The following is a 15,950-nucleotide window of genomic DNA, read 5'->3' on the forward strand; positions in this document are numbered from 1 at the left end:
AACATGAGGGGCACCCCACCTCCACAAAGGGACAAAGGAACGGCTTGGGGCGGGTGGATCAGACTGTTCTGTAAAGGTCCATTCTCTATGTTTTAAAAGTTTAAGACCACGAACATTTACTGCCCGGGTGGGAGGAGCAATACCCACTCGAATTTCGCAACCCATCATTGGCACGTGATGATCGGGGTTTATTTCAGCATTTTGTTTCAAATGTTTAGTGGAGATTTTGTATTTTGTTTTACAGTTCCAAGTGGTGCAGAGGCGTAGGACCCTCTCCGAGCTTGGGACCATTTTGATTACATTGTGTAACCAAGATTGCAACATTTTGTAATATGTTATAATGTAACAAGTGGTGCAGGGGTATGAGACCCCTTGTTGTAACATTGTGTAATTGATGTATCTGTAGATGCCTACTGTGCCACGGTCTTTCTCGGATTTGAGGGGAATAGACGGGTCGGGGGATCAGTGACAGGTAGCTATAGGTAAATACAGGGGATGGTTGTTTGTAGGGGTCAGAAAATTTTGCTCACTTTCTACAAGTGGATACTACAAGCAAGTTGGAAGTATCCAAAGGATGGAATGTAGGGGTTCGCAAATCCCCTCAGCCCCCGAAGATCAGGAAATATTAATCCACATCGTGGGCGAAGACTTTGTGTGATTTAAATTGTCTCTGGGTTGGACAATGTTTTTAAACATACCCAGAACCAAGAGAAAAAAAGGGCTGCATCAAGCTAGGCAGCACTTGGACAACACCGGAATCAAAGAACTTTGTAAAAAAATCGCACACCTTAAGACAGTACATTTTATTTAAAAAATGCACTCTTGAGTTTGGCAATTTGCCCAGGGATAAAATGGCCGTCACAAAGGATGGCCAAGGAGAAAGGGACTGGAATCTGCTTTCTGTGTCTGTGAAGCCATGACAGTCAAATTCTGTCAATCAAAAGGGAGTTTCCCCTCCCTCCAGAGACAATCGATGTTTGTTTACAGGAAACTGCTACCTTGTTGACATAAGGGATTAAACCACTTGAGACTGCTGTTTCAGTGACCACAATGGGTTTCTGTTTACATAGTGATACAACTCCATTCAAAACCCATCAGGGTGAATGGAGGTGGTTCGAAGGCTCAGCACAGACTTTTGAAAAAGTCACTTAGACTAAGAAAAGGAACAGTTTAAGAATGAAAGTGTTTGAATCACCCATTACTCGACAATGGGGCAGTTGTATCCCTTTTGTTAGCCCAGAAAACTCCGGATATGGGCGGGAACATTTCGACCCCAGAATGAAGACACATTCAAACCACTCCAAGCTTTATTCAAAACCCATCCCAGACAATAGGGCAGTTGGATCCCTTTTGTTTTAGCCAGATGAACTTGGATTTGGGCGAGAACATCTCGGCCACAAAATTGGGATATATAAAGATAGCTTCTGAGAAGCATCTCTCTCTCTCTGGCTTGCCTCTGTGTGCCTCTCTCTACAGCGTGGAAGCCTGTCTGAAGAAGTAAAAACACCAGCAGTTTACTTTTAAAACACTGGGGTGTTTCCTTTACTTCGGGACAGTGAAGATCTCGTAGGGCACGGAGCCAGCATTGCAAGTGATGAGCATATATTTTTCTGGCCCTCAGGATAGGCTTAAGGGGTGGGAGTAAAGTGGGGATTTCATTAAAATTGTGATTTTAGTCATTTTCCCTCGTTATGCCCGTGTTTCCTCCCCTATCTAAGTAATTTTACCGTAATTACATTGATCGTGTGGTGTAGTTTATTTAGTTAATAAAGTTTGACTTTCTTACATCCAGATCACTTGTCCGTTTTTAATATATCATTAATTATAAGTTCCAGTCAGAACTGGAAGGGTGGGTTTAGCGATTCGAAACCGCTGATTGGTATTGGTCACAGTCTGTGAAACAAAAAGGCTGCCTGACCAGGTAAATTACCGTAAACCAGGTAAAGGGAGGTAAATTACCGTAAACCAGGTAAAAGATGGCCCCCTACATATCCCAATCAATGTTTTAGTAATTGAAGTCCCCTAATATCACCACTTTATAGCTCTTGCATATCTCTGTGATTTCCCTGCAGATTTGCTCCTCTACCTCCCTCTCACTATTTGGAGGCCTGTAGAATACCCCAAATAGCATGATCATACCTTTTTGCTCCTCAACTATAATCAAATGGATTCTGTCCTTGTCCCCTCAAGAACTTCCTCCATTTCCAACATTACAATGTCTTCCTTAATCAGCACAGCCACCCCACCTCCCTTTTTTCCTTCCCTATCTTTTCTGAACCCCATATACCCTTGAACATTAAGTGTCCAGTCCTCACTGCTTTGAAGCCATGTTTCCGTTATTGTCACAACATTATATTGCCATATGGCTAATTGTGCTTGTAGCTCACCAACCTTATTCACCACACTTTGTTTGAAACATAGAAACATAGAAGATAGGAGCAGGAGTAGGCCATTCGGCCCTTCGAGCCTGCTCCACCATTCAATGAGATCATGGCTGATCATTCAAATTCAGTACCCTGTCCCTGCCTTCTCCCCATATCCCTTGATCCCTTTAGCCTCAAGAAATATATCCAACTCCTCCTTGAATATATTTAATGAACTGGCCTCCACCGTCCTCTGTGGTAGAGAATTCCACAGGTTCACCACTCTCTGGGTGAAGAAATTACATACATGCATTCTAATGTTAATATTGTAGTGTCTGTGTATAAATAACACATGGACTGCAGGAGAACGCTAATAACAGGTGTTTACTGAACAGAGGGTATGCTGGAACTAACTGTACAAATTACTACAAGGTGTTATATACAGGTGTGGTCACTACTGGTACTGCAGTATACAGGGGCTGTAAAAGATAGTTCCTCTGTTAAAGGTACATACATTACAATTCCTCCCCTTTTAGATAAACAGTACATAACATTCATTTAACAATTAAATAATAACTAATTACAATTACAATTTTCTTTGTACTATATACATCAGCTGAAAGTAATCATTTAAAAATTCAGTCTTTGAGGAGGCTTCCTGATCCTGTCTGGATAGCGCCTTTCTCGAGTATCCTGTTCTTGCGGCGGAGTCGATTCTGGCTCATTGTCATTGGTTGGTTCGTCAGCTTCCAATACCACTGATTCTGAGGTAGACGCAATCTGTACTTTGGGTTCATCACCAGGTGCGTATGATCGTGTCATGGGTTTGACTTGTTCCTGTGACTCTAGAATCTGGTCAGCATGGCGTCTCACGATGCTCTCTCCAACGTCCACTGTGTACATTAGTGGTCCCTGCCGTGTGCATAACATTCCTGGCTGCCATTTTTCTGTTCGATAGTCGCGGGCCAAGACTGGTTGCCCTATCTTGAAGCTCCTGGTTGGCTTCTCATTGATGTGCTGGAATTGCTTATTCTCAACATCTCGTCTTATGTTTGGTTTGAGCAAATCCAGGCGACATCGTAACCTTCGGTTAAAGAACATCATGCCTGGAGCTTGGTTGGTGACTGCATGTAAGCAAACAAGAAATTATCCATCTTGTGTTGCAGTGGTATGTTGTCGTTATACATCGCTTTTATTGCTTTTTTAAAGGTTTGAACAAACCTCTCAGCCAATCCATTTGTGGCTGGATGATATGGGGCGGATGTGTAATGCTTTATCCCATTATTCCTCAAAAACCTCCGGAAATCCTCGGACACAAACTGTGGTCCATTGTCAGAGCAAATCTGTTCTGGCAAGCCATTCCTGGCGAAGATGGTCCGTAGGACTGCAATAGTTTTCTCCGTGGTGGTGGAGGACATTTTGATGACCTCTGGCCATTTTGAATGTGCATCCATGGCAAATAAAAACATTGAGTCCATAAATGGACCAGCAAGCTCAATGTGTACCCGTTGCCATGGAGATGAGGGCCACTGCCATGGGTGTAGCGGGGCCTGTGGTGGAGCGTTTTGGACTTTCTGGCATCCTGTGCAGCTCTTGGTCATTTCCTCGATTTCTTTATCGATTCCCGGGCACCACACAAACGCCATGGCTAGGCTTTTCATTTTTACCCCTCCCAGATGACCCTCATGAAGCTCATTGAGCACTCTATCTCTCAACTTGGGTGGAATTACCACTCGAGATCCACACATCAAGGTCCCCCGGCACACTGACAGCTGTTCTCTCCTTGGCGAGAATGCTGGCAACAGTGAGTCGCCATGTGCTGGCCATCCCTTCACCATCAAATCATAGGCCAGAGAGAGTGTCGGGTCATTTCGGGTTTCCTTCTCTATACTTGAGTTTGTAACAGGTAGACATTCGACTGTGGTCGAATGGAATATCTCAACAGGGTCCACTGCAGGTGCTTCCTCCACCATAGGCAGCGGCAGGCGCGACAGCCCATCAGAATTTCCATGCTTTTTCGTGCCCTTATACTCTATTTCGTATTGATGTGCCCCTAGAAAAAGGGACCATCTTTGCAGCCGTTGCGCCGTCATCACCGGAACGCCCATCTTTGGGTTAAAAATGGAGACAAGAGGCTGGTGATCAGTCAGTAAGGTGAATTTCTGCCCATGCAGATAGGGATTGAACTTCTTCACCCCCCACACCAGGCGGAGGGCCTCCCTGTCAAACTGGGCGTAGTTACGTTCGGCTGAGGTTAACGAGCGTGACGCAAAGGCTATTGGCCTCTCTGAACCGTCAAGGAATTTGTGTGACAGCACCGCTCCAATGCCATAGGGAGAGGCATCACATGCCAACCGATTCGGTAGTGTTGGATTGTAGTGGGCCAATACTTCTTTTGAAGTGATTAGGCATTTACATTTCTGAAAGGCACGCTTACACTCATCACTCCATTTCCATGCTACTCCAGTTTGCAGCAGGGCGTTCAGTGGGTGCAGAATTGGACACAAATTTGGCAAGAACTTATGGTAGTAGTTCACCAACCCGAGGAACGACCTCAGTTGCGACACATTTTCTGGTGCTGGAGCCTTGACTACTGCCTCAATCTTGTCTGGGGACTTATGTAACCCCTCTTCATCAATCACGTGGCCACAATACGAGATTTGTTTCCTGAAAAACTCGCATTTGGGGCGGTTGGCTCGTAGCCCATATTCTTGTAATCTAGTGAGCACCTGCTCCAGGTTGGCAAGGTGTTCACTGTCATTTTCGCCCGTAACCAGGATGTCGTCCAGATAACACTGGGTCCCCGGGATCCCTTGCAGGACTTGTTCCATCGCCCTCTGCCAAATAGCCAGAGCTGATGCTACCCCGAATACCTGTCGGTTGTACTGGTAAAGACCTTTGTGAGTGTTTATCGTGAGGTATTTTCTAGATGCTTCTTCTACCTCCATTTGTAGATACGCTTGGGCCAGATCAATCTTCGTGAAGCATTTCCCTCCAGATAGTGAGGCGAAAATATCTTCTATCTGCGGAAGTGGATAGTGTACTGTGTGCAGGACTGGGTTCACAGTTACCTTGAAGTCCCCACAGATGCGAACCTTCTTCGGCTCCCCAGGCATGCTGCTCAATGATTTCTTCATTACAGGAACGATGGGTGTGGCCCACTCGCTCCAGTCCACCTTGGACAGCACAACCGAACGCTCCAGACTCTCCAGCTCTGCTTCGATGGCTGGGCGGATCAAATACGGTACAGGTCTGGCCTTAAAAAATTTTGGGTTTGTGTTATCTTCAATTTATATCATTGCCGTTACTCCTTTTAGAGTCCCAAATCGTTGCTGGAACACCTCTTTCGCGTCAGTTAGAATTTTTGACAGTCGACCAGGTGTGACGTCGTCATCCTTTTTGTCAGCCACAGTTAGCGCCTGAATGGAATGCCAATCCAATTGTATTTTTTGGATCCATTCACGTCCCAATAATCGTGGTCCTCCATCTTGTAGTATATATAGATACAGTTTCTGTTTTTCCTTGCCGTTGTATTTAACGGGCACCCTTATTTTTCCTCTGGGGTAGTTTTTTTGCCCCGTATATGTCTTCAAGACAATGGACGTGTCCTTCAAGGGTATGTGTGAGAATAGCCGCTCGTAGTCTTGTCGATTCATGACTGTTAGGGCTGATCCTGTGTCCAATTCCATCTTTACTTGGGACCCTGCTATCATGAGGGTGACTCAAATGGTTCAATGACCCTCCTTTGCGATCACGTTGTGTAACTTTAGACAACTTAGTCTCCTGCTCCCGGAGTCATTATCACTTCTGATCTTCTGAACTACTGTCCGTCATCTTTTGTACTTTCTTGTACTTTTCCTTAGTAGTTCTTTTAGTGTTGGTTTTCTTTCCCGACCTGCAGACTCGTGCTATTTGTCCCACTTTTCCACATTGCCTGCATACTTTGTCCTTAAACCAGCAATCCTTCTGGTCATGGGTTGTTCTGCCGCAGCGATAGCACTTTTCTGCTCCATATGCCATTTCATTGGTGCGATATTCTTGCAGTTTCTGTTGTATTTCCGCAGCTCCCCGTGCTGCTGCTTCGTAGGATACTGCAACACTGAAAGCCTTTTCTAGCGTAAGGTCCTTTACCGAAAGTAGTCATTTCTGGGTTCCTTCACTCTGGAGCCCACAGAGAAACTTATCCCTTAAGGTATCTGCCAGTCCTACTCCGAACTGGCAGTGTTTCGATAACTTGCGTAGTTCCGTAAGATAGTCAGCATTACTTTCGTCTTTGTGCTGGTTTCTTTTATGGAACTTGAATCTTTCTGCTATCAGCTGCGGTGTAGGGTTTAGGTGTTCCTGTAAGATATTGACAATCTCTTCAAAGCTTTTCTCCATTGGTTTAGCTGGGGTAATTAAATTCCGCAACAGGCCGTACGTTCTCGCGCCCATCAAATTCAGTAATACCGACGCCTTCTTTTCATCGGCCACCTCATTTGCCTTGCAGTACACTTCAATTCTTTCCACATACGTGGTGCAGTCTTCTATTTCGTTGTCGAAAGCAGTGATGCTGCCACTCTTCGGCATCTTGGGTGGTTTAAAATGGCACCTCCCGCGCTTTTCCTTCTTCCCCAATGGATTAAAATGGTGCCTCCCGCGCTTTTCCTTCTTCTCCAATGGATTAAAATGGCGCCTCCCGCGCTTTTCCTTCTTCCCCCGCTGCTGCCAATGCTGCTCCTAGCATTCTAAATAGTAATGGCGGCGCCCGGCGGCTTTCTGCGCGTCTCTCTTTTGTTAATTAATTTTCTTAGTTTTATTCTTCTTCGACGCTGTCCACTGCGCATCTCTTTTCCTTCCCCCTTTTTTATTTTCTTTCACGCTGCCCGGCTCTTGAGCACCGGCCGCGCCCTGTGCGCTCCACCCTCTCTCTTTTTCTTCCCGACGACGCTGCTCGGCCCCCTTACAGAGCCGCTCGATCGAGCTCTAGCCTGCCGCAGTCCGGGAAGGGTCAGCGCACTACCTGCTACCAGCCTGATTTGCTGGAACACTTTGACTGGAGAACCAAGCCCAGCTCTCCACAACCTCCCCTGCGATTCTCTGAACTCTGATGGATCACTGGGCAGTTGCCCGCGGTCGACGCCCGTTGCTCTGGCTTCGGCCTCCAAGAAGCTTCTTTTCAGGGATGGATCCCCGTGAGGTGATGCAGTACTGCAGGTGAGTTTGAACCTGCTCGTCGCCACTGTAGTGTCCATGTATAAATAACACACGGACTGCAGGAGAACGGTAATAACAGCTTTTTACTGAACAGAGGGTATGCTGGAACTAACTGTACAAATTACTACACGGTGTTATATACAGGTGTGGTCACTACTGGTACTGCAGTATACAGGGGCTGTAAAAGATAGTTCCTCTCTTAAAGCTACATACATTACAAATATCATGCTTCTATTTGATAAAATAGGCCAACATGGGGTATAAATAGGAGGAAAGCCTAAATTCAGGCTTGATTCAATACATTTATCAACATCTCTTGAATAGTTGCCCTCGCCTGATCATGCTTGAATAGCACCATATGCATTGTAGGAAACTTTATGGATGAATAAAAATTAAGGCCTATAAATTTGCCCATGCATTGTCCATTTTGCAGGCGCTACTAAGCCCCCAACATGGCGGGCAGCGAGCCTGTGCACATTTCTGATTGGAGGTGCACCGACCAACATATTGGGCATAAAGGACAAAAATGGTTGTGCCGTGCCTGCACCTGAAACAGACTTTTATCCATTGCAAATAAGGAGCCTAATGCATGTTTGAGGCCCACCACTGTAAGATTGGCTTTCCCTGAGGCAGCTGATGCCAGTGCCGGCTGCACTCAGGAAAACCATTCTTTCAGACTGCCCGTTACCAACAAGGTGAGTTCTTCAAATATACTGACCTGTATGTGGTCTGGAGTGCTACTCCTGGCCCCACATTTAAAGAATGCTCCCCTCACCCACCGCACTCCTCCAACCCCTGCCCCGGATCGCTGCCGCTCCCCCTGACCTGACTTCCAATCTCCCTCACAGACCTCTGTTAACCCCCCCACCACCGGCCTCCATTACCCCTGACCCGACTATCGGTATCCCTCTCCCACTCTTTCTCCTCCGCCCACTCCCCACCTCCATTGCTTTCCCACAGCTACATTTAACTGAGGGCCTCTGTGACACTAGCAGCAGCCTGATCTTCATTGACTCTTTGACAGCTTGATGAAAATGAAGCCTGTCGCCCAATATCGGGGGCAACTCCAGCCTCACTCTTCAGGCGTAGGGAATGGAATGCCCAAAAATGTTTGCACCCGTATTTCTACCCTTTACTGCTCTTTAGTTCACAGATGTAATTTTTCTTAAGCTAACAGCCCTATATGCGAATCTGTCTCCACAATACTTTTACTTTTGGAGTTAGATAGTCTTGTTAAAAATAATATTAAAATACATAGATGTTGTGATGTTCTGATTAGAGAAAATGAACAGATTTCGTATCTGGCCTAGGAAAGGACAAGTCAGTATTTGTCCATCTCACTGCTGATTTTTACTGAATCAGAGATTGTTTATACATGCCAGAAAGGTATCTCAGAAACTAAAACAGGAAATTGCACTGCACTCCTCTCATTATCTGCAGGATAACATTCAATTGAAAAATGCTTTTGCACATTCTCACGCAGAATCTATTACTATTGGTTTGACTCAGGGGCAGTGCATGTCTGCTGATTTGGTACCATTTTACACATCTTTCTGATAAATATCTGGTAAAAATAAAAGTTGCATCTGTCCTTCCTTCCACCATTGCTTTCCTTAATAAAATGCTATAAATGTTGGCCTCCCTTGTTAATTTTCAAGATGTTATCTCTTGTTAAACATTAAATTAACATTTATTGCCCTTAAATAAGCCAGTAACATTAGAATGACATCAAGATCTTTGCTTTTCCAAAGTAGCCAATGTGTTTATTAATTCAAGTGATTCTTCATCATGTCCCTATCCTCCTTTCATTTTTATAATAGAATAAGTTTTAAAGTTAATACAAATTTAAATTGACCTTTTATATTCTGCATTCATTTTATTATTACTATGAGTTTTATAATGCCAGGCATTTCACATCAGAAATCTATTCACTGTTTCACCATTTGCAATTACCTTAAAATTCTCTGATTATTCATCATTGTCATTTTATGGGGTAGAGATTAATAACTGTTGCTTTATGGGCTTTTATTTTGGCAAGCCAACATCATACCACTTAAAGATCGATCGAGATTTATAGACCTGCATGCTTACACCATAGCATTTAAAAATGTATGTAACTGTTTGAAGCATTCAGTTCTAGTCCTGATAGACAAATCACATATTTGTAGCACACCAGTATTTGCATAATAGAGCACTTTGTGTGGCAATATCAATATTTTTGAAAATCAAATCTAAAAAGCAGACGATAAGTCTGCAGTGATTAGTATTTGTCAGGGTAACCGATCAAATTTTAACCCTTTAAAATCCATAATGTTTTCTCACTTCAACAACAAGTATTAATATTTCCACTGAGTGCATGTCTGATAACTAGCATGATTGTGTGAAAATCGGCAGTGGTAAGATTTGCGACAGTAATTCTGCAGAGTACATTGAAGCCAAGTATGAAGATTGTGATGATAAAGTGATCGGGAATGAAATTTGCACAGGGTAAAATTTAAAAATAAATATTTCTTCTGAAGTGAATCTCAATTTGTTCCAAAAGTTGTTTGATAACCAGTGCTGACTGGCAAACCAAATGACAAACTCCCAAGTGTTCTGAGTAATACTAGTGAGTTTAATTGGCTATTTGGATCTGAGCTAGGATCGGCAGCAGCTCATTTCCTTTAAACCATTGTTTTAACTGGAATTGCACAAACAGGCACGAGCTCAGAGCTCAATTTGTGCAGGCAAGCCAGCAAGTTCTGTATCTTGCATTCAATACTGTTCAGTAAACGGCAGTGGAAGTTGAATGATATCTCAAAATGTATAATATATATCTTAAATCATTCCTACCTGGTGATCGAGCAGCAGGTATTTACTCCATGCTGTTGCATAATCTGATTCTCCGACAGATTAATTGTGGCTTTTTGTCTGTGTTCTCTGGTACCGGAGATCAGGGATAGAGGGCCTGCAGTGCAGTAGTGGGAGTACAGGGAGTAGATTTGTTCATGTATTGTAGCAATCTAGAGAGAACTGTGCAATGCTTTGTAGTTGTCAAGAATAGTCTTCAGCTTTGCAAATGCCAGAACTTTAGGGCCTCAAAGGTAATCACATAAAAGACTTAAATGAATTGATAAAAAAAGGAAATGCCATATGTAATTGGGGAAAAAAGGTGTTTTGCATTCCCTCTCCTAGCCTGTCATTTTTATGTTTTAAACTGGTAAGAACATAAATATGTATTTGTCCAGCCTATATACTCCTCATATGACTCTTTTAACAGATTTTTTCACATAACCTTAGTGTGGGCTCACTGAAGAATTGATGAGAATTGATTTTACAATGTCAGCTACTAACCTCCACAATTCAGATCAACAGTTGAAGCAAGGGAATTAAATCTAAATCAAATCCAAATTTTCAAATGTCAAAAATCCTTAGCTTATTATTGTGGTAAACACTTTTACCGTTTACTATCGTTACACTATAGTTATCACTGTTAGATCGTTTCCCTATATTTATCACTGTTCACATTGTTGTATCACTGTACGAGGTCGCCTCTTGTCACGCTGCTATACCTGGGCTGACCACTGTCGACTCCGCCCATGGCTCCACCTACCTGCTCGGGTATAAAGGTGGTCGACTGGCTGGTATTCCTCCTTCTTGGATCCGATCACCCACGAGGGTGGGCTCTGTTATTTAGTCAATAAAAACCTACAGTTACTTTCTTAACTCGTCGCTTTTCATTGGACGAATTGATAGGTATATCAATTTTATTGACTAAATTTTAAAATGTCGTCACTTGAGCAGCCAAACAACCAGTCAACGGAGCAGCCAAACGACCAGCCAGACGCCCAGCTACAACAGCCACAGCAGCCGGCTTGGCTGCGAGCCCTCAAACCACCGTACCTGGATCTAAACCCATAAGTAACAAACGCAGCCCTCGACTTCAAACACTGGCTGTGCTGCTTCGAATCCTACCTGGAAGAATCCGGCGTCCCTCAGAGATCCAAACTAAGAGTTCTGACCGCCCAAGCGAGCCCTAAAGTATACGCACTCATCCAGGACATTGCTACTTACGAGGCCGCTATCAACCTACTGAAACAACAGTACCGGAGCCCGGTAAATTCCATGTATGCCAGACACCTCCTAAGATCCCGCCCGCAACAGCCAGGAGAGTCTGTAGCTGAATTTTTACGGGCGCTACGAACACTCGGCAGGGACTGTGACTTTAAAGCAGTATCGGCTGCAGAAAACACTGAAGATAACATCCGCGATGCCTTCGTGAAAGGCCTTCGGTCCGACTACTCACGGCAGAGACTGCTGGAATCAAAGGACCTCGACCTGAACACAGCTGCAGCCTTGGCCTACTCCCTAGAAGTGACCCAGCGGGACCTCGAGGTGTATTCCAGGTACAGTTCGCGACTCTGGGACTCGGGCCCGACCCCGACCGCAATACCCCTCGTAGCGCCGCCCCCGGGACCTACCTCAGCGTCGGTGTCCCGGACCCGATCGGGACCGCCTCCCCCGGTACCGGCTGCGACTTCGGACCCCCGCGACCGGGCCGCCGGCTGCTTCTTCTGTGGGCAGGCGAAACACCCGAGGTCGCGCTGCCCAGCCAAAAACGCGACATGCTCCAGCTGCCTGAAGAAAGGCCACTTCGCGAAGGCCTGCAGAGGGAGAGCAGCAGAGGCCAGCAGTGCCTCATGCGAACTGTGGGGGCGGCCATCTTCTATCAAGGCCACAGATGAGCAATGGGGGCGGCCATCTTTGATCCAGGCAACCGACGCCAGCAGTGCCTCATGTGGGTTGTGGGGGCAGCCATCTTCTCCGCCATTTTGCCCCACCTCGTGGGCGCCTCCATTTTACCCACCACGCTCGACCGCCACCTTACCTCCAGACCTGACGACCGCTTCACCTACAGACTACAGCGACCCGCTCAGCCACACACTAGCCTCCGTCACACTGGACCAAGCTCGCCCGCATCAGCTGTCCAAGTCAATGATGGACATCAAAGTAGACGGCCACGCCACGACCTGCCTGTTCGACAGCGGAAGCACGGAGAGCTTCATACATCCAGACACGGTGAGCCACTACTCCCTCACTGTCCAGCCAACGTGCAACCGGATCTCGATGGCATCGAGGTCCCACGCCACAGACATCAGTGGCTACTGTGTTGTGACCCTGTCGGTTAAGGGCACGGAGTATAAAAACTTTAAACTCCTCGTCCTGCCACAGCTATGCGCTGCCGTCCTACTCGGGCTGGATTTTCAATCCCACCTCCAAAGCGTCACTCTAGCATACGGTGGACCCCTCCCCCCGCTCACAGTCGACAACCAGCAGCCTTTAAATCGCCCACCGCGTAACACCTGCGGCCTATCCACCCTCAAGGTCCCGCCACCTTCCCTGTTCGCTAACCTCACCCCCGACTGCAAACCCGTCGCTACCAAGAGCAGGCGGTACAGCGCCGGGGACAGAGCTTTCATTAGCTCTGAGGTGCAGCGTCTCCTGAAGGAGGGCATCATCGAGGGGAGCAGCAGCCCCTGGCGTGCCCAGGTTGTAGTCGTTAAGACCGGCAATAAAAACTGCCTGGTCATCGACTACAGCCAAACCATAAACCGGTACACCCAGCTGGACGCATACCCCCTTCCCCGCATATCTGATATGGTCAATCAGATTGCTCAATACCGGGTATTCTCTACCATCGACCTTAAGTCGGCCTACCACCAACTCCCTATCCGCCCCGAGAACCGCCAGTATACCGCCTTCGAGGCGAATGGCCGCCTCTACCACTTCCTTAGGGTCCCCTTCGGCGTCACCAACGGGGTTTCGGTCTTCCAAAGGGAGATGGACCGGATGGTTGACCAGAACGGGCTGCAAGCCACGTTCCCCTATCTAGATAACGTCACCATCTGCGGCCGCGACCGGCAAGACCATGACGCTAACCTGGAAAGATTCCTCCGTACGGCCCAACGGCTGAACCTCACCTACAATAAGGAGAAATGTGTGTTTAACACCTCGCGCCTTGCCATCCTCGGCTGCGTAGTAGAGAACGGAATCATCGGCCCCGATCCCGAAAGAATGCGTCCCCTCATGGAGCTACCCCTTCCCCACTGTCCAAAGGCGCTGAAGAGAACCCTGGGGCTCTTCGCCTACTATGCCCAATGGGTGCCGAATTATGCGGACAAAGCCAGACCCCTCATGAAGTCCACCTTCTTCCCCCTTACGGAAGAAGCGCGCGCGGCCTTCTCCCTCATCAGGGGAGACATTGCTAAGGCCACTATGCACGCAGTGGATGAGTCCATCCCCTTCCAAGTGGAGAGCGATGCATCCGACTTCGCCCTAGCCGCTACCCTCAACCAGGAGGGGAGACCGGTGGCCTTCTTCTCAAGGACCCTCCAGGGCCCTGAGATCCGACACTCTTCGGTCGAGAAGGAGGCCCAGGCGATTGTGGAGGCGGTACGCCGCTGGAGGCATTACCTCGCAGGCAAGCGATTTACCCTCCTCACCGACCAGCGTTCGGTCGCTTTTATGTTTAATAACAAGCTGAGGGGTAAAATCAAGAACGACAAGATCTTGAGGTGGAGAATCGAGCTATCCACCTACGATTATGATATCTTGTACCGGCCTGGTAAGCTGAACGAACCCCCTGACGCTCTATCGCGAATTACATGCGCCAACGCGCAAATTGATAGACTTCAGACCCTCCACAACGACCTCTGCCACCCCGGGGTCACCAGGCTTTACCACTTCATTAAGGCCCGCAACCTGACCTACTCCATCGAGGAGGTCAGGACCATGACCAGGAACTGCCAGACCTGTGCCGAGTGCAAACCGCACTTCTTTAGGCAGGACAGAGAAAGCCTGATCAAGGCCACCCGCCCCTTCGAGCGCTTGAGCATCGATTTTAAGGGGCCCCTCCCGTCCTCTGACCGTAATGTGTACTTCCTCAACATTGTTGATGAGTACTCCCGTTTCCCCTTTGCCTTCCCCTGCCCAGACATGACCAGCACCACGGTCGTTAAATGCCTGAACGACCTCTTTGCCTTGTTCGGGTTCCCAAACTATATACATAGTGACCGGGGCTCCTCCTTCATGAGCGAGGAACTCCGTCAGTTCCTACTAGCGAGAGGTATTGCTGCAAGCAGACCACCAGCTACAACCCCCGAGGGAACGGCCAGGTGGAAAGAGAGAACGCGACGGTATGGAAGGCCGTCCTCTTAGCCTTAAAGTCTAAGGGCCTCCCAACCTCTCGCTGGCAGGAGGTCCTCCCGGCGGCGCTGCATTCCACCCGGTCACTACTTTGCACTGCCATTAACGCCACCCCCCATGAACGAATGTTTGTTTTCCCCAGGAAGTCGACTACGGGAACCACGCTACCAACCTGGCTGACCTCTCCGGGGCCTGTCTTGCTGCGAAAGCACGTGAGGGCCCATAAAACGGAACCCCTGGTCGAGAGGGTGAACCTCCTGCACGCCAACCCCCAGTACGCCTACGTGGCATACCCAGACGGGCGGGAGGACACAGTCTCCTTACGAGACCTCGCACCCTCGGGCACTCCGGAGACACCACCGCTACCCCCCCCACCACCCCCCCAATTCCAGCCCAGGTAGATGGTACGCCGGAACCCCAAGAGCCTTCGCCTACCTCGCAGACGCCAGCATTAACACCGGAGAACGCAACACCGCCGCTGCGACGATCAGACAGGCTTACGAGGCCTCCGGACAGACTGACATACCAGAACTGGTAGTACACTTCACCCCGCCGGACTCAAATCTAAACAAGGGGTGAATGTGGTAAACCACTTTTACCGTTTACTATCGTTACACTATAGTTATCACTGTTAGATCGTTTCCCTATAGTTATCACTGTTCACATTGTTGTATCACTGTACGAGGTCGCCTCTTGTCACGCTGCTATACCTGGGCTGACCACTGCCGACTCCGCCCATGGCTCCACCTACCTGCCCGGGTATAAAGGTGGTCGACTGGCTGGTATTCCTCCTTCTTGGATCCGATCACCCACAAGGGTGGGCTCTGTTATTTAGTCAATAAAAACCTATAGTTACTTTCTTAACTCGTCGCTTTTCATTGGACGAATTGATAGGTATATCAATTATATAAATACTTTTACAGCAAAATTGCACCATATATTCACATTTTAAAAAATTACTATTTTTAAAAAATCTCTGCATGACAGAAAAGATAGCCTGAAAATGACTAAGAAATGTTATTTTATGTCAATTATTTATTGTATTTTTGTAATGTTATTCAATGGGTTAAAATCTCTGTTAAAATAGCACAGAAGAGACTTTGATACTACGACCGCGATTTTGCCGGCGCCCAGAGGGCGGGTTTGGAGGCGGGTCAGAGGTTAAAATCTTTTTGATTGACGGTGGGTTCCGACCCCGCCATCATT

General features: G+C 47.2%; 1 protein-coding gene across 1 annotated transcript in view; it reads left to right on the plus strand.

The window, feature by feature from the left end:
* Positions 1-15,633, plus strand: part of LOC147111508 (uncharacterized) — a 77,545-nt gene extending 61,912 nt beyond the window's left edge. The window contains exons 3-4 of the mRNA XM_085999893.1: positions 12,123-12,617; positions 14,887-15,633. Of these exons, the coding sequence (XP_085856019.1) occupies positions 12,123-12,617; positions 14,887-14,970 (579 nt within the window). The 3' untranslated portion in view covers positions 14,971-15,633. The remainder of the gene's footprint in view (positions 1-12,122; positions 12,618-14,886) is intronic.
* Positions 15,634-15,950: the final 317 nt, after the last annotated feature.

The sequence above is a fragment of the Somniosus microcephalus genome, chromosome 10 (assembly GCF_052327205.1).
Source record: "Somniosus microcephalus isolate GS21.2 chromosome 10, FLI_Smic_1.0, whole genome shotgun sequence".
Classification (NCBI taxonomy): domain Eukaryota; kingdom Metazoa; phylum Chordata; class Chondrichthyes; order Squaliformes; family Somniosidae; genus Somniosus; species Somniosus microcephalus.